We start from the raw sequence: 22,074 nt of genomic DNA on the forward strand, positions 1-22,074 counted from the left end.
GTCACAGATAGAACACCTGAACCTAGTCACAGATAGAGCACCTGAACCTCGTCACAGATAGAGCACCTGAACCTAGTCATAGATAGAACACCTGAACCTAGTCACAGATAGAGCACCTGAACCTAGTCACAGATAGAGCACCTGAACCTAGTCATAGATAGAACACCTGAACCTAGTCACAGATAGAGCACCTGAACCTAGTCACAGATAGAGCACCTGAACCTAGTCACAGATAGAGCACCTGAACCTAGTCATAGATAGAACACCTGAACCTAGTCACAGATAGAGCACCTGAACCTAGTCACAGATAGAGCACCTGAACCTAGTCACAGATAGAGCACCTGAACCTAGTCACAGATAGAGCACCTGAACCTAGTCACAGATAGAACACCTGAACCTAGTCACAGATAGAGCACCTGAACCTAGTCACAGATAGAGCACCTGAACCTAGTCACAGATAGAGCACCTGAACCTAGTCACAGATAGAACACCTGAACCTAGTCACAGATAGAGCACCTGAACCTAGTCACAGATAGAGCACCTGAACCTAGTCACAGATAGAGCACCTGAACCTAGTCACAGATAGAGCACCTGAACCTAGTCACAGATAGAACACCTGAACCTAGTCACAGATAGAGCACCTGAACCTAGTGACAGATAGAACACCTGAACCTAGTCACAGATAGAGCACCTGAACCTAGTCACAGATAGAGCACCTGAACCTAGTCACAGATAGAGCACCTGAACCTAGTCACAGATAGAGCACCTGAACCTAGTCACAGATAGAGCACCTGAACCTAGTCACAGATAGAGCACCTGAACCTAGTCACAGATAGAGCACCTGAACCTAGTCACAGATAGAGCACCTGAACCTAGTCACAGATAGAGCACCTGAACCTAGTCACAGATAGAACACCTGAACCTAGTTACAGATAGAGCACCTGAACCTAGTCACAGATAGAGCACCTGAACTAGTCACAGATAGAGCACCTGAACCTAGTCACAGATAGAGCACCTGAACCTAGTCACAGATAGAGCACCTGAACCTAGTCACAGATAGAGCACCTGAACCTAGTCACAGATAGAGCACCTGAACCTAGTCACAGATAGAGCACCTGAACCTAGTCACAGATAGAGCACCTGAACCTAGTCACAGATAGAACACCTGAACCTAGTTACAGATAGAGCACCTGAACCTAGTCACAGATAGAGCACCTGAACCTAGTCACAGATAGAGCACCTGAACCTAGTCACAGATAGAGCACCTGAACCTAGTCACAGATAGAGCACCTGAACCTAGTCACAGATAGAGCACCTGAACCTAGTCACAGATAAAGCACCTGAAACTAGTCACAGATAGAAGCACCTGAACCTAGTCACAGATAGAGCACCTGAACCTAGTCACAGATAGAGCACCTGAACCTAGTCACAGATAGAGCACCTGAACCTAGTCACAGATAGAGCACCTGAACCTAGTCACAGATAGAGCACCTGAACCTAGTCACAGATAGAGCACCTGAACCTAGTCACAGATAGAGCACCTGAACCTAGTCACAGATAGAGCACCTGAACCTAGTCACAGATAGAGCACCTGAACCTAGTCACAGATAGAGCACCTGAACCTAGTCACAGATAGAGCACCTGAACCTAGTCACAGATAGAGCACCTGAACCTAGTCACAGATAGAGCACCTGAACCTAGTCACAGATAGAGCACCTGAACCTAGTCACAGATAGAGCACCTGAACCTAGTCACAGATAGAGCACCTGAACCTAGTCACAGATAGAGCACCTGAACCTAGTCACAGATAGAGCACCTGAACCTAGTCACAGATAGAGCACCTGAACCTAGTCACAGATAGAGCACCTGAACCTAGTCACAGATAGAGCACCTGAACCTAGTCATAGATAGAGCACCTGAACCTAGTCACAGATAGAGCACCTGAACCTAGTCATAGATAGAGCACCTGAACCTAGTCATAGATAGAGCACCTGAACCTAGTCACAGATAGAACACCTGAACCTAGTCACAGATAGAGCACCTGAACCTAGTCACAGATAGAACACCTGAACCTAGTCACAGATAGAGCACCTGAACCTAGTTACAGATAGAACACCTGAACCTAGTCACAGATAGAGCACCTGAACCTAGTCACAGATAGAGCACCTGAACCTAGTCACAGATAGAGCACCTGAACCTAGTCACAGATAGAGCACCTGAACCTAGTCACAGATAGAGCACCTGAACCTAGTCACAGATAGAGCACCTGAACCTAGTCACAGATAGAACACCTGAACCTAGTCACAGATAGAACACCTGAACCTAGTCACAGATAGAGCACCTGAACCTAGTCATAGATAGAGCACCTGAACCTAGTCACAGATAGAGCACCTGAACCTAGTCACAGATAGAGCGCCTGAACCTAGTCACAGATAGAGCACCTGAACCTAGTCACAGGTAGAGCACCTGAACCTAGTCACAGGTAGAGCACCTGAACCTAGTCACAGATAGAGCACCTGAACCTAGTCACAGATAGAGCACCTGAACCTAGTCACAGATAGAGCACCTGAACCTAGTCACAGGTAGAGCACCTGAACCTAGTCACAGATAGAACACCTGAACCTAGTCACAGATAGAGCACCTGAACCTAGTCACAGATAGAGCACCTGAACCTAGTCACAGATAGAGCACCTGAACCTAGTCACAGATAGAGCACCTGAACCTAGTCACAGATAGAGCACCTGAACCTAGTCACAGATAGAACACCTGAACCTAGTCACAGATAGGGCACCTGAACCTAGTCACAGATAGAGCACCTGAACCTAGTCACAGATAGAGCACCTGAACCTAGTCACAGATAGAGCACCTGAACCTAGTCACAGATAGAGCACCTGAACCTAGTCACAGATAGAACACCTGAACCTAGTCACAGATAGAGCACCTGAACCTAGTCACAGATAGAGCACCTGAACCTAGTCACAGATAGAGCACCTGAACCTAGTCACAGATAGAGCACCTGAACCTAGTCACAGATAGAGCACCTGAACCTAGTCACAGATAGAGCACCTGAACCTAGTCACAGATAGAGCACCTGAACCTAGTCACAGATAGAGCACCTGAACCTAGTCACAGATAGAGCACCTGAACCTAGTCACAGATAGAACACCTGAACCTAGTCACAGATAGAACACCTGAACCTAGTCACAGATAGAGCACCTGAACCTAGTCACAGATAGAGCACCTGAACCTAGTCACAGATAGAGCACCTGAACCTAGTCACAGATAGAGCACCTGAACCTAGTCACAGATAGAGCACCTGAACCTAGTCACAGATAGAGCACCTGAACCTAGTCATAGATAGAGCACCTGAACCTAGTCACAGATAGAACACCTGAACCTAGTCACAGATAGAGCACCTGAACCGAGTCACAGATAGAACACCTGAACCTAGTCACAGGTAGAGCACCTGAACCTAGTCACAGGTAGAGCACCTGAACCTAGTCACAGATAGAGCACCTGAACCTAGTCACAGATAGAGCACCTGAACCTAGTCACAGATAGAACACCTGAACCTAGTCACAGATAGAGCACCTGAACCTAGTCACAGATAGAACACCTGAACCTAGTCACAGATAGAACACCTGAACCTAGTCACAGATAGAGCACCTGAACCTAGTCACAGATAGAGCACCTGAACCTAGTCACAGATAGAACACCTGAACCTAGTCACAGATAGAGCACCTGAACCTAGTCACAGATAGAGCACCTGAACCTAGTCACAGATAGAGCACCTGAACCTAGTCACAGATAGAGCACCTGAACCTAGTCACAGATAGAACACCTGAACCTAGTCACAGATAGAACACCTGAACCTAGTCACAGATAGAGCACCTGAACCTAGTCACAGATAGAGCACCTGAACCTAGTCACAGATAGAACACCTGAACCTAGTCACAGATAGAGCACCTGAACCTAGTCACAGATAGAGCACCTGAACCTAGTCACAGATAGAGCACCTGAACCTAGTCACAGATAGAGCACCTGAACCTCGTCACAGATAGAGCACCTGAACCTAGTCACAGATAGAGCACCTGAACCTAGTCACAGATAGAGCACCTGAACCTAGTCACAGATAGAGCACCTGAACCTAGTCACAGATAGAGCACCTGAACCTAGTCACAGATAGAGCACCTGAACCTAGTCACAGATAGAGCACCTGAACCTAGTCACAGATAGAGCACCTGAACCTAGTCACAGATAGAGCACCTGAACCTAGTCACAGATAGAGCACCTGAACCTAGTCACAGATAGAGCACCTGAACCTAGTCACAGATAGAGCACCTGAACCTAGTCACAGATAGAGCACCTGAACCTAGTCACAGATAGAACACCTGAACCTAGTCACAGATAGAGCACCTGAACCTAGTCACAGATAGAGCACCTGAACCTAGTCACAGATAGAGCACCTGAACCTAGTCACAGATAGAGCACCTGAACCTAGTCACAGATAGAGCACCTGAACCTAGTCACAGATAGAACACCTGAACCTAGTCACAGATAGAGCACCTGAACTGAGGCATGGGTCCTTTTGTGCTGCTTGAACAAAGGACAAAGCTTACATTTATACATTATTTTCTTATCAATCTGGAGCTGGCATTGCCTAATATGGTAGTCACTGGCTACTGTATAATCCAGAGACACAAGCCTACATTTTCTTCAACACACATCAACAACGTTAGAAGCACATAAATATACCGTGGCCTTGCTGTGGTAGGCATAAACCTTCTAGTCTCTAGACTTCTTGTCGTACCATAACATTTCTAATCTAAACATTCTATTATGAAAATATCCAAGGCTGGTTAGTTGCGAACACGGCTGTTGCTAAGTAAAATTTGTATCTCTTTCCCCCTCTCTCTCCAATGATACCAACCACATTTTTTCCCTCTATTGAATGAACTAAACATGAACACCTTTCAGAAACTGAATTAACCGAGTTCCATATGCCAACAGTTGGCAAACTCTATGTGGGTAATTTTAACCTAAAAAAACGGGTGGGTTGGGGGCGTGGGGGTAGTTAAAGTGTTAAAAATCAGAATCCCGACTTACATAGAAAACATAGAAGATAGGAGCAGGAGTAGGCCATTCGGCCCCTCGAGCCTGCTCCGCCATTCAATGCGATCATGGCTGATCATCCAAATTCAGTACCCTGTCCCTGCTTTCTCCCCATATCCCGTGATCCCTTTAGCCTTAAGAAATATATCCAACTCCTTCTTGAATATATTTAATGAATTTGCCTCTACTGCCTTCTGTGGTAGAGAATTCCACAGGTTCACCACTCTCTGGGTGAAGAAATTCCTCCTCATTTCTGTCCTAAATGGCTTACCCCTTATCCTGAGACTTGAATCCACCTCCAACTCATCCACTTCCGGATTTAACAGAGGCGGGACGGGAGGCAGGATGGGGGCGGGCAGTCAACCTGCTCCATTTGTGTTTAAATGTAAGGTTTGTGTAATGTATATACCTTTAAGTGGGGAACTATCTTTTACAGCTCATGTATACTGCAGTACCGGCAGTGACCACACCTGTATATAGCCCTGAGTAGTAGTCTGTACAGATCAGTTCCACTGTGAGCCACGTTGAGTAAACACCTGTTGTACCGTTCTCCGCAGTCTGTGTCTTATTATACACGGACACAACATTGACGACGAGGCAAGTTTGAACCTACCTGCAACTCTGCATCACCTCCCGGGGATTCGTTCCTGGAGATCAGTAGATTGGAGGTCAAGGCCAGAGACTCGGGCGTCGACCACGGGCAACTGCCCAGTCATCCAGCAGAGACTCGAGAATTGCGGGGGAGGCTGTCGAGAACCAGGCTTGGTTTTCCAGTCGAGGTGGTCCAGCGAAACGGGCTGGCAACAGGTAGTGCGCAGACCCTTCCCGGACAGCAGCGGGCTAGAGCCCGACCGAGCGGCACAGCAAAGGGCCGAGCAGCGTCGACGGGGGAGAGAGAGAGAGGGCAGAGCGCACAGGGCGCAGCCGGTGTTCAGGGGCCGAGCAGCGTTGGAGAGAGGGAGAGAGAGACGCGCAGAAACCCGCGAGGCGCCGCCATTGCCACGCGGACCGCTGAGCGCGGCATTGGCAGCAGCGCAGGAGAAGCACACGAAACCTACAGGGCGCTGCCAATGCCACAAGAACCGCCGGGAGCGGCGTTGGCAGCAGTGGGGGAGGAAGGAAAGTGCGGGAGACGCCATTTTAAGCCATTGGGAGATGCCATTTTAAACCACACCCAAAATGCCGAAGAGTGGCAGTATCACCGCATTTGACAATGAAGTCGAAGATTGGACTACATATGTCGAATGAATAGAGGTGTACTGCAAGGCAAATGAGGTGTCAGATGACAAGAAAGCGTCGGTATTGTTAAATTTAATGGGTGCAAAGACGTATGGTTTATTACGAAATCTAGTAACCCCAACGAAGCCAACGGAAAAGAGTTTTGAAGATACAGTAACGATACTAAAGGAAAATTTAAACCCCACACCGCTGCTGATAGCAGAAAGATTAAAGTTTCACAAACGGAACCAGCATAAGGATGAAAGCAATGCTGATTATTTAACAGAACTGCGCAAACTATCGAAACACTGCCAGTTTGGAGTGGGACTGGCAGATACCTTAAGGGACTAGTTTGTGTGTGGGCTTCAAAGTGAAGGAACCCAGAAACGGCTTTTATCTGAAAAGGACCTTACGCTGTAAAAGGCTTTCAGCATTGTGGTATCATATGAAGCAGCAGCACGGGGTGCTGCAGAGATACAACAGAGACCGCAAGAATATGGCACAAACAAAATGTCATATGGAACAGAGAAGTGCTATCGCTGCGGCAGAACAACACACGACCAGAATGGTTGCTGGTTCAAAGACAAAGTGTGCAGACAGTGTGGAAAAGTAGGACACATAGCACGAGTCTGCAGGTCAGGAAATAAAACCAGCAATAAGAAACCTATCAAAGAAAAGTACAAGAAGGTACACAAGATGATGGAGAATAGTTCAGACAAACAAAAGAGTGATAACGACTCCGAAAGCAGGGAACTGAGTTGTCTGAAACTACATAATGTGATCACAACGGAGGAGCACCGAACCATTTGGGTCACTCTCAAGATAGCAGGAGTCCAGGTAAAGATGGAATTGGACACAGGATCAGCCCTAACAGTCATAAACCGATGGGACTACGAGCGGCTATTCTCACACATACCCTTGAGAGACACAAAAATTATTTTGAAGACGTACACGGGGCAAAAGGTATACCCCAAAGGAAAAATAAGGGTTACCATTATATATAATGGTAAGGTAACACAAAAACTAGACTGTATGTATTGCAAGATGGAGGACCACCATTACTGGGACGTGAATGGATCCGGAAAATACAACTGGATTGGTATGCCATACAGGCACTGACTGTGGCTGACAAAAAGGATGACGACGTCACACCTGGGCGACTGTCAAAGATCCTAACTGACGCGAAAGAAGTGTTCCAGCAAGGACTCGGAACACTAAAAGGCATGACAACGACGATTAAAATTGAAGAAAACGCAAGCCCAAAATTTTTTAAGGTCAGACCGGTACCTTATGCGATCCGCCCAGCCATCGAAGCAGAGCTGGAGAGTCTGCAACATTCAGGAGTACTGTCCAAGGTAGACTGGAGCGAGTGGGCTACTCCCATCATCCCTGTGATGAAAAAGTAGTTGAGCAGCACGCCTGGGGAACCAAAGAAGGTTTGCATCTGTGGGGACTTTAAGGTAACAGTGATCCCGGTCCTTCACACCGTACAATATCCACTTCCGCGGATTGAAGATATTTTCGCCTCTCTATCTGGAGGGAAATGCTTCACTAAGATTGACCTGGCCCAGGCGTATCTGCAAATGGAGGTAGAAGAAGCATCAAAAAAATACCTCACAATCAACACCCATAAAGGTCTCTACCAATACAACTGGCTGGTATTCAGGGTAGCATCAGCTCCGGCTATTTGGCCGAGGGCAATGGAACAAGTCCTGCAAGGGATCCCAGGGACCCAGTGTTATTTGGACGACATCCTGGTCACGGGCGAAAATGACAGTGATCACCTTGCCAACCTGGAGCAGGTGCTCACTAGATTGCAGGAATATGGGCTCCGAGCTAACCGCCCCAAATGCGAGTTTTTTAGAAAACAGATCTCGTATTGTAGCCACGTTATCGATAAAGAGGGGTTACATAAGTCCCCAGAGAAGATTGAGGCAGTAGTCAAGGTTCCAGCACCGGAAAATGTGTCACAACTGAGGTCATTCCTCGGGCTGGTAAACTACTACCATAAGTTCTTGCCAAATTTGTCTACAATACTACACCCACTGAACACGCTACTGCAAACTGGGGTGCCATGGAAGTGGAGTGACGAATGTAGACGAGCTTTCCAGAAGAGCAAAACACTAATCACATCGAAAGAGGTATTGGCCCATTACAACCCAGCATTACCAATTCGGTTCGCATGTGATGCGTCACCCTACGGCATTGGAGCGGTGCTGTCGCACAAATTCTCGGACGGCTCAGAGAGGCCAATAGCCTTTGCATCACGATCACTAACCTCAGCTGAGCGTCACTACGCCCAGATTGACAGGGAGGCCCTCAGCCTAGTGTGAGGAGTGAAAAAGTTCAATCATTATCTGCACGGGCAGAAATTCACCTTGCTGACTGATCACCAGCCTCTTGTCTCCATTTTTAATCCAAAGAAGGGCGTTCCGGTGATGACTGCGCAACGACTACAAAGATGGTCACTTTTTCTAGGGGCGCACCACTATGAGATTGAATATAAGGGCACGAAACAGCATGGAAATGCTGATGGGCTATCACGCCTGCCACTGCCTACTGCGGAGGAAGCACCAGCAGTGGATCCTGTCGAAATATTCCAATCGACTATAGTTGAATACCTACCGATAACTAACGCTTGTATCGAAAAGGAAACCCGAAATGACCCGACACTGTCTCGGGTATATGATTTGACGGTGAAGGGATGGCCAGCACATGGCGACTCACTGTTGCCAGCATTCTCGACAAGGAGAGAACAGCTGTCAGTGTGCCGGGGGACCCTGATGTGTGGATCCCGAGTGGTAATTCTACCCAAGCTAAGGGATAGAGTGCTCAATGAGCTTCATGAGGGTCATCTGGGAGGGGTAAAAAAAAAAGCCTAGCCAGGGCTTATATGTGGTGGCCGGGAATCGATAAACAAATTGAGGACCTGACCAAGAGCTGCTCAGGATGCCAGAAAGTCCAAAATGCACCACCACAGTCCCCTCTACACCCATGGGAGTGGCCCTCATCTCCATGGCAACGGCTGCATATTGATTTTGCTGGTCCATTCATGGACTCAATGTTTTTAATAGCCGTGGATGAGCACTCGAAATGGCCTGAGGTCATCAAAATGTCCTCCACCACCACGGAGAAAACTATTGCAGTCCTACGGACCATTTTTGCCAGGAATGGTTTGCCAGAACAGATTTGCTCCGACAACGGACCACAGTTTGTGTCCGAAGAGTTCCGGAGGTTCTTGAAAAAGAATGGGGTAAGGCATTACACATCCGCCCCGTATCATCCAGCCACAAATAGATTGGCTGAGAGGTTCGTATAAACCTTTAAGAAGGCAATAAAGGCTATGTACAATGCCAACATTCCGCTGCAGCACAAGGTGGACAATTTCCTGTTCGCCTACCGGAATGCGACACATGCCCCAGCCATGATGTTCTTTAACCGAAGGTTAAGATCTTGCCTGGATTTGCTCAGACCAAACGTACGAAGAGATGTTGAGAGTAAGCAATTCCAGCACATCCATGAGAAGCCAACAAGGAGCTTCAATGTAGGGCAACCAGTCTTGTCCCGCGACTACCGAACAGAAAAATGGCAGCCAGGAACGATATGCACACGGCAGGGCCCACTAATGTACACAGTGGACGTTGGGGAGAGCATCATGAGACGCCATGCTGACCAGATCCTAGAGTCACAGGAACAAGTCAACCCCATGCCTCGCCCATACGTACCTGGTGATGAACCCAACGTACAGGTGACATCTACCCCAGAAACAATAGCATCGGAAGCTGATGAACTAACCGACGACAGGGGGCCAGTATCGTCTCCGCACCAAGAGCAAGACACTCGGGAAAGGCGCTATCCAGAAAGGATCAGGAAGCCTCCCCAAAGACTGAATATATAAATAGACTATTTTCAGCTAATGTTGCATGTTAAAAGTGTTAATTGTAATTAGTTTGATATTTAATTGTTAAATGAGTGTTATGGTACTGTTAATCTAAAAGGGGAGGAATTGTAATGTATATACCTTTAAGTGGGGAACTATCTTTTACAGCTCATGTATACTGCAGTACCGGCAGTGACCACACCTGTCTATAGCCCTGAGTAGTAATCTGTACAGATCAGTTCCACTGTGAGCCACGTTGAGTAAACACCTGTTGTACCGTTCTCCGCAGTCTGTGTCTTATTATACACGGACACAACAGTTTGCACACCTCGTAAAACTCGCCAGCTACAGCAAGGCGAGGACTGCTGCATCCAGGAGATAAGTGCCTTTACACCTACTTCCTGGTTAATTAGCCATAACCATTCAGAAAAGTTTCCTTAAAGCCTTAGTTCCTCCAATCACTCAGTGGGTTTAGGCGGTGAGCAGCTGAGCTATTCAGATCAGAAGCAATATGGGTCTTCAATTGGGTTAAGGAAGAGAAATTGTTGCAAGTTCCCATCATTGATCCAGGGACATCTGCCGAAAGTTAGGTGAGGCCAGGATCGGTCTTGGCTGTCATGCCCACAGAGACTAAATAGCCTACTGATATTCAAAGTCCTATAGAACCTTGGTTAGACCACACTTACAGCATTGGTCTCCATATTACAAAAAGGATATAGAAGCACTGGAGAAAGTACAAAAAAGATTTACAAAGATGATACCAGAACTGAGAGGGTACAACTATCAAGAAAGACCGAACAGGCTGGGACTCTTTTCTCTAGAAAAGAGAAAACTGAGAGGTGACCTGATAGAGGTCTTTAAAATTATGAAATGGTTTAATAGGTTAGATGTAAAGAAAATGTTTTCACTTGTGAGGGAGTTCAAAACTAGGGGCCATAAATGTAAGATAGTCACTAATAAATCCAATAAGGAATTCAGGAGAAACATTTTTACTCAAGAGTGGTGGGAATGTGGAACTCACTACCACATGGAGTGGTTGAGGCAATTAGCATAGATGCATTTAGGGGACGCTAGATAAATACATGCAGGAGAATTGCATAGAAAGACATGTTAATAGGGTATTAATTAAAGTGGGAGGAGGCTCGTGTGGATCATAAACACCGGCATAGACATGTTGGACTGTTTGGCCTATTTCTGAGCTGCAAAGTTCTATGTAATTCTATGTAAAAGGCATGAAACTTACATGAATAATGGCCATTCATGCATAACCAATGGAACCACAACGAGAATACTGGCAAAACAAATTGGTGTGAAAAGAAGGGCGGCCTCGAAAATCCCTGGGCCTTTGATCCCAGCGTAAGTTTCACCAAGAACCTCTTCTGCTGACCCTGCCAAAGTATCTGGGGTCTGTGGAGGTTCCTTTACCTTCATGAAACTGGGAGGTGTCCATGCCGTTATAGGCACATCTTAGCAGTTGTTTGTTTTTTGTGCTGGCAGCCCCAGCCCCATAGCCAAATTTGGAAGGGCCTTTAACAGGGGGCCAATCCACTGATGAAACTGAGGATTTTCTTCGCGGATCAAGGCCAAGACTCAGGCCTGGGCCCCTAGTTTGACTTCAGATCTGCTGGTTGTGAGGCTAGCATGCCTGCTTTCTCTTGCCTTAACCACCACCCAGCAGAACCCAGGCCGAGGTCAAAGAAACTCCATGAGCTGGATTTTGTGAATGGAGGTGAGTTGGAGGCGGGACTGCTGCTTGTCATGTCAATGTCCCGCCTCCATCCTCGTCTGACCATTCAGAGGGATTTTCCCCTGATTGAGCTTGTTATGCCCGCCCTGCGGGCTCAGCAGGCCAATTAGGGAAGAAGTCACTGACAGATCACGTCAACGTCAGACATGCTATCTGTCAAGACTTTTTGAAAGTAGAAATGACAGCGTTTGACAGACCTGTGAAGCTGTCAAACACTGACATTCTCTTTAGTTTGATGAGTCTTTGAGGTGAGGACTCATCAAACATTGCAAATTTGTAAATTTCAGATGTCTGATGGATCAGAGGGTCCATCAGCCATTACCTGAAATTGAAAAGCAGGACGTCGGCTCTCCCGATCCTCCGCGGCTAAAGGCTATGAAAGAAAACAAGGTAAGTGAACACTTTTTTAAACTTTTCACTCACCTTGCATACTTACCACTCCACACTTGCACCCATCACTCACCTCTACATCTTACTTCCAGGTGCCTCCGACCACCGCAGACCTCCTCCATGTCTTCTCCAAACCGGCGGGGTTCTCCGAGGTCGGGAAGCCTTCACCTGTGAAGGTAAAATGGCACTAATCCTTTTTTCTGCCTGTTAACTACCTGTTAACAGGCAGTTAAAAGGATTAAATGCCTTTCCCGCCTCCAGGAGACGGGACCCGAAGCTGCGCATCCTCCCGCCTCCTGGCAAATGGGCACGGAGGCGGGATGGGGTGGGTTTGCCATCCGCCCCAAATTTCTCCGAGTTTACCAGCTGTCCTGCCTCGATGCCCGCTTCCTCGGGGCTTGGAAAATCGAGCCCCATGCCTGGAAGTTCCCTCCACCTCCCAGCCACGCCCCCTGACAACGGAGAACAATTTTGGGCAGATGAAGGTTCTGCCTCAGGCTCCCCAAGGAACTTCCAGTGCTAGTCGACATCTCATGTAGCCAAGTCTTAGCTCAGTTCTTGGGTCTTCTGCTGCACTCCTGGTGGACTTACGCTAGCAATGTGTCGGAGAGACCTGTGGATTTTTGGGGCCAATATCTTGTAATATATTGTTAGTTCTTGAGTAAACTTGAGGTCATCCAAAACTCTGTTGCCCCTGTCATAACTCGCACCAAGTCCACTCACCCATCACCCCTGTGCTCGCTGACCTACATTGGCTCCCAGTTAAGCAATGCCTCGATTTTAAAATTCTCATCCTTGTTTTCAAATCTCTCCATGGCCTCACCCCTCCCCATCTCTGTAATCTCCTCCAGCCCCACAACCCTCTGAGATATCTGTGCTCCTCTAATTCTGGCCTCTTGAGCATCACTGATTTCAGTCGCTCCACCATTGGTGGCCGTACCTTCAGCTGACAAGGTAATAAGCTCTGGAATTCCTTCCCTAAACCTCTCTGCCTCTCTATCTCTTTATGCTCCTTAAAACCTACCTCTTTGACCAAGCTTTTGGTCATCTGCCCTAATATCTCCTATGTGGCTCGGTGTCAAATTTTGTTTTATAACACTCCTGTGAAGTGCCTTGGGACGTTTTACAATGTTAAAGGCGCTATATAAATACAAGTTGTTGTTGTTGTTGTTGGAGGCTTACACGACAATGCAGTACTGAGGGAGTGCAGTGCTGTTGGAGGTGCTGTCTTTCGGATGAGACGTTAAACCGAAGCCCTATCTTTTCTCTCAGGTGGCTGTATAAGATCCTATGGCACTATTTTGAAGGAGAGCAGGGGAGTTATCCCCAGTGTCCAGACCAATATTTATCCCTCAATCAACATCACTAAAACAGATTATTTGGTCATTATCACATTGCTGTTTGTGGGTCCTTGCTGTGCACAAATGGCTGCCATGTTTCCTACAATAGAACTTCAAAAATACTTCATTGGCTGTAAAGCACTTTGGGAAGTCCGGTGGTCATGAAAAGCGCTATATAAATGCAAGTCTTTCTTTCTTTTCCCATATTGTCAGTATTATCGTGTTTCTCAATGGCAAGTCCAATAAGTGAACCTTTGATTCAGCTGCAACACTCTCGTCTCTGAATGGATATAAGTCTCACTTCACGACTTGAACACATAATCTAGACTGACACTTGAATGTAATACTAGAGGAATTGTCTGCAATGTCAGAGGTCCCATCTTTCAGATGAGACATTAAACTGCTTGCTCAGGTGGAGATAAAAAAAATCCCACACCACTGTTTGAAGTCCAGCAGGGGAGTTCTACTGGTGTTTGAAGTCCAGCAGGGGAGTTCTACTGGTGTTTGAAGTACAGCAGGGGAGTTCTACTGGTGTTCTGGCCAAGATTTACCCCTCAACCAACAGAACCAAATTAAATTAACTGGTAATTATCTCATTGCTGTTTGGGACCTTGCTGGGAGCAAATTGTCTGCTGTGTTTGTTTACAAAACGACAGTGATTAAATTTCAAAAGTAATTCATTAGCTGTGAGATACTTTGGGACATCCTTTAAAGTCTATAAAAATGAATGAGGCTATAAAAATAAAAGTTCTTTCTATGATCTGGATGCTGTACCTTTCTATACTTTTCCCTTCTTAAGGCATGTACCTGAAGGTTAACAATTACCCCACTTGCAGTTATTTCCTCCCTGTATTTAACATAGTCTGTTGATAGGGAAAGAAAAACTTCCATTTAGAAAGCACCTTTCACATTTCAAAGCGTTTCGTAGTTAACTGAACAGATAGTCTCTTTTGGTGGTGTTGGTTCATCAATAAGTGTTGGCCAAGACATCAGAAGAATGCCCTTGCTCTTCTTCTAATCATGCAATGGAATCTTTTATGTTCACTTAAACAGACAGATGGAGCCTTGGTTTAAAATCTCATCTAAAAAACAGCATCTCAAACAATGTAACACTTCCTCAGCACTGCAGTGACGAGCCAGCCAATATCAAGTCCTGGGGCTTCAACCCATGACCTTTTGACTTAAAGGCAAAAGTGCGACCACTGAGCCAGGAAGATATGACAACACAGATTAGAGGTTTACAGAATAAAGCTACTAATACCTTTACTTACAAATAGTTAATGAAGCATAATAAAAGGCAAATACAAGAACCATAAAAACAAATAGAATGTCTCAAATGGGTTAATTAGCCTTAACATAGCTTTAGTTCAAGAGAACCGGTTAATTGAAAAATACAATTCTTGTTGTTGCCCTACAAATTGTGCCTGTCTATGCTCCACAGGTGTCAGCCAACATTTCTGAGGATGCTCAGATGTTGACTTTCCCAGCTTAACTCAGGCAGTGGTGTGATTTACTCCTAGAGCACAAGTTGAGTAGGTGCGCTCCACCTGAAGGATCCTGAACCCACCTATATTTGTGAATTCAGGTCACTGCCATAGCCCTAATGTTCCCCCGGCACAGGAACACCCCTTGGAAGGTTCTTGCACCCAAAAGTGGGGAAAGAAAGTGTATCGCTGCAGTGGTAATGGTTTGAAAATGCACCTGTTGTCCAAAAACAGCAGCCAGAAGACTTCTAACCCAAATAATGCTACTTTCTGGGCCTGTGAAAAATGTATTTATCTTTTTGGAGTAGAGAGGAGGTTATTGGCAGTCCCTTCTATGATGCTCCAATATGAGGAGGTTGGGTCCAACCTCCAAGGCCAAGAGGAGACCCAGGAAAATGAGGCAGGAGACATGTTTACTATTTAATTTGAATTGTATTTGAATGCATCCTCCGGTTTCAGGCAAAAGTGCTCTGGCCTCCTCGGGGAAACTCCTGGAAGTGCACGTTAAGTACAAAGGAGACAGAGATCTGACGTAAAGCATCTCTGCCCTTTTTGCCTCCACTTTGCACCCAGAAAATAGGCATATCTGGAAGGCAAAGCAGAGGAACATCAGCTCCAATATCTCATGCAGCTTTTTGATTAATGTAGAAGATTGCTGCAGCAAATCAAACAATATAAAAAGGAATGTACTATTCTGTCTGTTCAGATATAAAACCAAACCACAAGTGTTTAAATAGTTAACTGGATCCGAGCCTTCATCATGGGACACACCAGATGTTGGTCACAGGAAAATCTTTCTATCCAAATCAGTGAGACCATCTGTAAGTTAAATCAACAAATCGGTCTGAGTTGTGATCAAAGAAACCAACAGTACAGACTGCGTTGCATGCCTTTTAACCAATCTCAATTACCGAACTAAGGAAATTAATATCAATAGTAAATTAGCAGTTCCTACCAAGTGCAATGTCACAATAGGTCTGACTGTAAATGTCTTGCTGATATGTAGTTCTACATCTGGTGTTGTCAACTGTACTTTAACATGTAAATATTAACACAATGACCATTTTAAAAACATTTCTTCATCTTTTTCAAACTATAGGCAAAACGATCTATTTATTCTCACCTGAGTACACTGGCAGATTTTGCAATAGAAATGTTTGACGTTATAGATGAAATCAACTATCAGTCATACAATGACTTTGTCTTAAGAGTTGGTAAGTAGTTGGCTTTTAACTATTAGTGATGATCCTACTTTGTAATTCAGCAAATAATTCTATGTACTACACAGTGCTAAAACAGCCCAAGCATATGGGCATGTATATATCGATGCTTACATGGATTTATTTGAGCTATTATGTACTGATACATTCAACAAGAGTTTGAAGATGCAAGTGCTGTGCTGTTCACAATGTAGCATTATAAAGTGGCATAGAAAAACATAAACCTATAGCGGTCCATCCAACTACCCCTGAACGGTAACAAAAGACAAACAAATTTGTAGGTTATTTATCTCCACTTGAGCAACCATAGAGTCTCCCCTGGAGTTAGGGAGGGGAAGAGTTCCTTATTTATATAAGGGGGGAGAAATTCGGCGGGCTGCGCCACCAGTTAGCGCCTAAAGAGGGCACTCAGTGGCTTTAGCGCCACTGGCCACGCCTCCTGCGATATTTAGCTGGGGCGCTAATGGCGGCGTTAGCCTGTTGCGCTGCGCCGCCACCGATGATGTCATCGGTGTGCGCAGCGCCCCGCTACCGCCCCGATCATGATATTTGGCAGTGATCGCTTCTGTAGCGCCGCTCGCTAATCGCACCCGGTTCACGGGGCCTACCTGTGGCAGCAGTGGCGCAAATTAAGGTGGAGGTGCGGGGCGGCCATTTTTTTCGGCGGCCGCCTGCCAGCACCTCCGCCCCCGACCTCCTGTTCTCCCCCCGCGGCATTGCTGGCTGTTTTCCGAGAGCCCGGCACTTCTCCTCAGTGCCGGGCTGTTTTGCCGGCACTCACGATCGCTCATCGCGCTGGTGCAGGCCCCTCCCCCTTAAGAATGGGAGGAAGGCCTGCAGTATCGCAGCGCGCTGCGATATTCAGTTTCAGCGCCCTAAGAGGGATGCGGAGCGCTTCGAGCCTTGCCCCGTGTCCCTCTTGGGGCGCTCAAGCTGAATTTCCGGTGATCGCTGCTGCTCCGATTGCAGCGGAAAGTCTGGCGCCCAGGCGAGCTTGGCGCCCCGTTTGCAGCTCCACCCAATTTCTCCCCCAAGGTTCCTAAGCTCATTATAGGATCTTTTTGTGATATTCGTCTGCCCTAGTCCTGACTCACCACTCGCTCAGCAACTCATGGCGCTAACAAGCAGGAAGGACCCTACAGCAGTGCTATTTAAAGGGCCATTGAATACAGGTGAGTTGCTGGTTTGTTCTGTTAGGCTGGTGGTCAGCTTTTGGGCAATTTTTGGTTTGTTTTCTGGCTTATAAAACTTTATTCTGACTTCTGAGAAGAAGATTTTTCTGGTGCACTGTTTTTGATTGTCTTCAAAACAGTTTTATTGCAGTAATTGGTGGTCTAGTTGGGGCTGGAAGAGTATGAGGAGCAGCAAGAAGACAGGAGAAAGCAGAAGAAGCTGGGAGAAGAGGGAGGAGGAGGAGGCGGGCACTCTGCAGGAGGCCATACCCACAGTGGATCTTCAGGGGGCACTTATCTGACCTGATCTTCTCTGAGGAGCAATGTCTCAGGCGGCTTCACTTCACAAAGGAAGCTATCATTGAGCCATATCACCGTCTGCAACTTGAGCCTCAAACCAGGCCATAGATTCCAGGCTACAGAAGGTGATATCTGCGGTTTCACCCTCGCTGTATCACTGAAGCTCTCTACGCCAGGAAGAACACCTCCATCTCTTTCCTCAAAGACAGAGTGAAGCAGAATGAAAGAGCATTAGGCTTTGCCCACATTGCAGGCTTCCTCAGGGTACAAGGTGCCATAGACATTACCCACATTGCCTTGCGTGCTCCCCATCACCATACTGGTATCTTTCTGAATCAAAGAGATTGGGTCAACTAGGCCTGTATTCACTAGAGTTTAGAATAATAAGAGGGGATCTCATTGAAACGTATAACAATCTGACAGGGCTAGACAGACTGGATGCAGGGAGGATGTTTCCCCTGGCTGAGGGTTCTAGATCGAGGGGTCACAGTCTCAGGATATGGGGTAGGACATTTAGGACTGAGATGAGGAGAAATTTCTTCACTCAGAGGGTGGTGAACCTGTGGAATTCTCTACCACAGAAGGCTGTGGAGGCCAAGTTACTGAATATATTTAAGAAGGAGATAGATAGATTTCTAGACACAAAAGGCATCAAGGGGTATGGGGAGAGATCGGGAATATGGTATTGAGATAGAGGATCAGCCACGATCATATTGAATGGTGGAGCAGGCTCGAAGGGCCAAATGGCCTACTCCTGCTCCTATTTTTCTATGTTTTTTTGTATATTTCTATGAAAGAGAATCCACTTCCTCAAATTCCACCTTGGTTGCAACCACAGGCAATGAATCATGCAGGCCTGTGCCTGGTTTCCAAGCAGGAGTCATGATGCATGCATCCTGCGCCAGTCCTTTGTGCCGCCTTTTTTCTAACCAGGAGGTCAGGATACAGGCTGGCTACTGGGTGACAAGGGCTAGCTCTTCCAGGCATGCCTCATGACTCCTGTCAGGAACCTGGGCACAGCCGCAGAGCTGGCCTACAAAGAGAGCCATGCCGCCGGCATCATCGAGCAGACAGGCGATGCGCTCATGCAACGCTTCCGCTACCTGGACCATTTCAATCAATCAATCAATCAACTTTATTGTCATTGTTAGTGCACAAGTGCAGGACAACGAAATGTAGGCTTGCGGCTCCCGAGAGTGTACATTTAGATTAAGACATTTAAACATTCAACATTCATTTGGCTTGTAATACATTAACATAAACATAATAAAGTGCATTGGCAGATGTGCAGGCTTTAGAGTTTATTTGTGGAGTTCAGTAGGATGACAGCCCTGGGAAAGAAGCTGTTCCTAAATCTGGTCGTTCGGGTGCGAATGCATCTGTAGCATCTCCCAGATGGCAGGAGGGCGAACAGACTGTGGCTGGGGTGGGTAGGGTCTTTGATGATGGGTGGAGCTTTGCAGGACAACCGTGAGCAGATATCCAGATTTGTCATTGTCTGCTGCATGCTACATTACTTTGTTATCATGAGGATCCAGCCTTACCACCACCTGGAGAGCAATAAGTACAGCAGCAGGAGGAGCAGCATCGACGACCAGTGCCCCTAACTGCCAGAGCTCTCAGAGAGCGGCTCATCCAAATACTTCACGTGAACCATCCCTCCCATCCCCAATACACTAACAATTCCACAATCCTTATCACCACCATCCAACTACCACCATTCGATCGCCATCCTTTAGTCCAACCTTATGGGTTTTGCCATCACTTTACTACAAATATAAACACCAACACCAAATCCAGAACAAAAATTTTTTTTATCCAGCAACTCTATTCCATCTGCATCTACATTGTTTACATTGTTTATCAAGTTTACATTGGTATTATGGCCCAACTCCTTTTGTCTGCTGATTCTGAGAAGTGTGAAAATAGCATTATTCCAGGTGAATTATGATTGACTGGTTTTTCTGCTGTTACTGCTATACAATTTGTGGTTCATGAACTTGATAAAAGGAAAATATTAGAAAAATAATCATGTAAGTAAAGCTTTCTTTCTAAAAGAGGAAAGTATACTCTTCTAGCACCAATAGTTCATGTAGCTAGTTCTATTTTAATAAAGAAAGAAGAAAGACTTGCATTTTCATAGTGCCTTATCACATCTGTCAGAAACATCCCAAAATACTCCATATACAAGGAACTACTTTGGGTAGTTACTGTTATGTGAGTAACATGGCAGCAATTTTGCAAACGACAAGATCCCGCACAGCAATATCATGCCTGACCAGTTATTGATAGTTTTAATTTAGGGAAGAATGTTGGCCAGAATATCAAGAGAACTCTCTGCTCTTCCGAGACTGCCATGTGATCCCTAACATCCACCAGAGCAGGCAGACAGATCCTCAATTTAACATCGCATTTGAAGAATGGCAGTTCCAACAATGCAGTAATTCCTCAATACTGCACTGGAGTGTCAACCTAGACTGTGTGCTCAAAAACTGCAGTGGGGCTTGAGTCGACAACCTTCTGACTCAGAAGTAAGATACTGCCAATTGTGTCAAGCCACACATAATAAGTCCATTTCACTTGCCGTAGGAAAGCTGGGATAATCCTGTCTCTTAATAGCGTAACCTTGCCTTCTTTTGCTGGCACTCGAGAAAAACTGCACTGTGGCATAGTGGTTAGCACTGTTGCCTCACAGCGCCAGGGACCCGGGTTCAAATCTGGCCTCGGGCGACTGTCTGTGTGGAGTTTGCACATTCTCCCTGTGTCTGCGTGGGTTTCCTCCGGGTGCTCCGGTTTCCTCCCACAGTCTAAAGATGTGCAGGTTAGGTTGAATTGGCTATGATAAATTGACCCTTAGTGTTAGGGGATTAAATACATGGGGTTACGGGGATAGGGTGGGATATGTGTCGGTGCAGGCTCGATGGGCCGAAATGGCCTCTATCTGCACTGTAGATTCTGTGATTCTGTGATTCTGTGAATTCCCACCTGATCAACATCCTATAGTCAGGCAAGTTGTGAAGGAGAGGGAGCGATCTTGCATATATATAAAGCCTTTGGGGGAGAAATTCAGTAGGTTGCACCACCCATTAGCGCCTTAAGAGGGCGCTAAGTGGGTCGCAAGCCAACTGGCGCCTGGGCGCGGCACTGCCCACGCCTCCCGCTAAATTCCGCGGGACATTAGTGGTGGCGCTAACCGTTAGCGCTGCACCACTGCCGATGACATCATCGGTGTGTGCAGCGCCCCGTTGACGCCCCGGCCATGATATTCGGCAGCGCCCCCTGATTTACCGCCGGACGCTATGTTCGACTGGTTCAGGGGGGCCTACCTGTGGCCGGGGAGGCGCAAATTAAAGGCGAGGTGCGGGGCAGCCATTTTTGTTGTTGGCCGCCTGCCAGCACCTGCCTGCACCATCGACCCCGGCCTCCTGAAACCCCCCACCACCCCCCCCCACCCCCCTGCGGAGTGCTGGCTGCATTCCAAGAGCCCGGCACTTCTCTTCGGTGGCGGGCTCTTTTGCCTGCACTCCCGATCCTCTTGGGGCCCAGATTGCGCTGCACAAGGCCCCTCCCCTTTAAGAAGGGGAGGAAGGCCTGCAATACCGCAGCACGATGTGCCGCAGCGTGTGGCGCTGCGGCACGTTGCGCCACGATATTCACTTGCAGTGCCCCAAGAGGGATGCGGGGCGCCTCCAGTAGCGCTGCGCTTCCCTTTGGGGTGCAACAACTCAATTTCCGGTGGGCGGACGCGAATGTTTCCGGGGCACTGCTTTTAGCGCCCTGGCGAGGCTGGCGCCCCAAACGGGTCTATACTCAATTTCTCCCCCCTTATGTCCTCATTATGTCTCAAAGAGCATCACAGCCAATTAATTGCTTTGAAGTGTAGTCACTGTTTGCCGGCAGGCAGATGGGATTGTGGGGAGGAGTCCAACGGAGTCTAGAGTTTCATGGTGCAGCAAGTCTATTGAAGGGAATGAGTGAAGGAAATGTGGGCCACAACTAACCCCATTGGCCATATTGCATGTATAACTCTCCTAGGGGGGTTACGTTGCTTATTGTTGCTGGAGTTCAAAGGAACAGGAGCCAGGAATTTTTCGGGGCTTCTCTTAACTGGCCAGTATAACTTTGGCAGCAGATCAGTGGAAATTCAGATAAACATGGTTTCTGCTAATCTTCCACCAAAGTTATGGTGGCTGATCGGGAGAACCCCGGAG

General features: G+C 47.0%; 1 protein-coding gene across 3 annotated transcripts in view; it reads left to right on the forward strand.

Moving 5' to 3' along the window:
- Positions 1-22,074, forward strand: part of LOC147117265 (adenylate cyclase type 1-like) — a 524,560-nt gene that overhangs the window by 474,152 nt on the left and 28,334 nt on the right. For all 3 annotated transcript variants that reach the window (XM_085988088.1, XM_085988086.1, XM_085988087.1), the window contains one exon: positions 16,271-16,385. In XM_085988088.1, the coding sequence (XP_085844214.1) occupies positions 16,271-16,385 (115 nt within the window). The remainder of the gene's footprint in view (positions 1-16,270; positions 16,386-22,074) is intronic.

Source organism: Somniosus microcephalus, chromosome 5 (assembly GCF_052327205.1).
Source record: "Somniosus microcephalus isolate GS21.2 chromosome 5, FLI_Smic_1.0, whole genome shotgun sequence".
Lineage (NCBI taxonomy): Eukaryota > Metazoa > Chordata > Chondrichthyes > Squaliformes > Somniosidae > Somniosus > Somniosus microcephalus.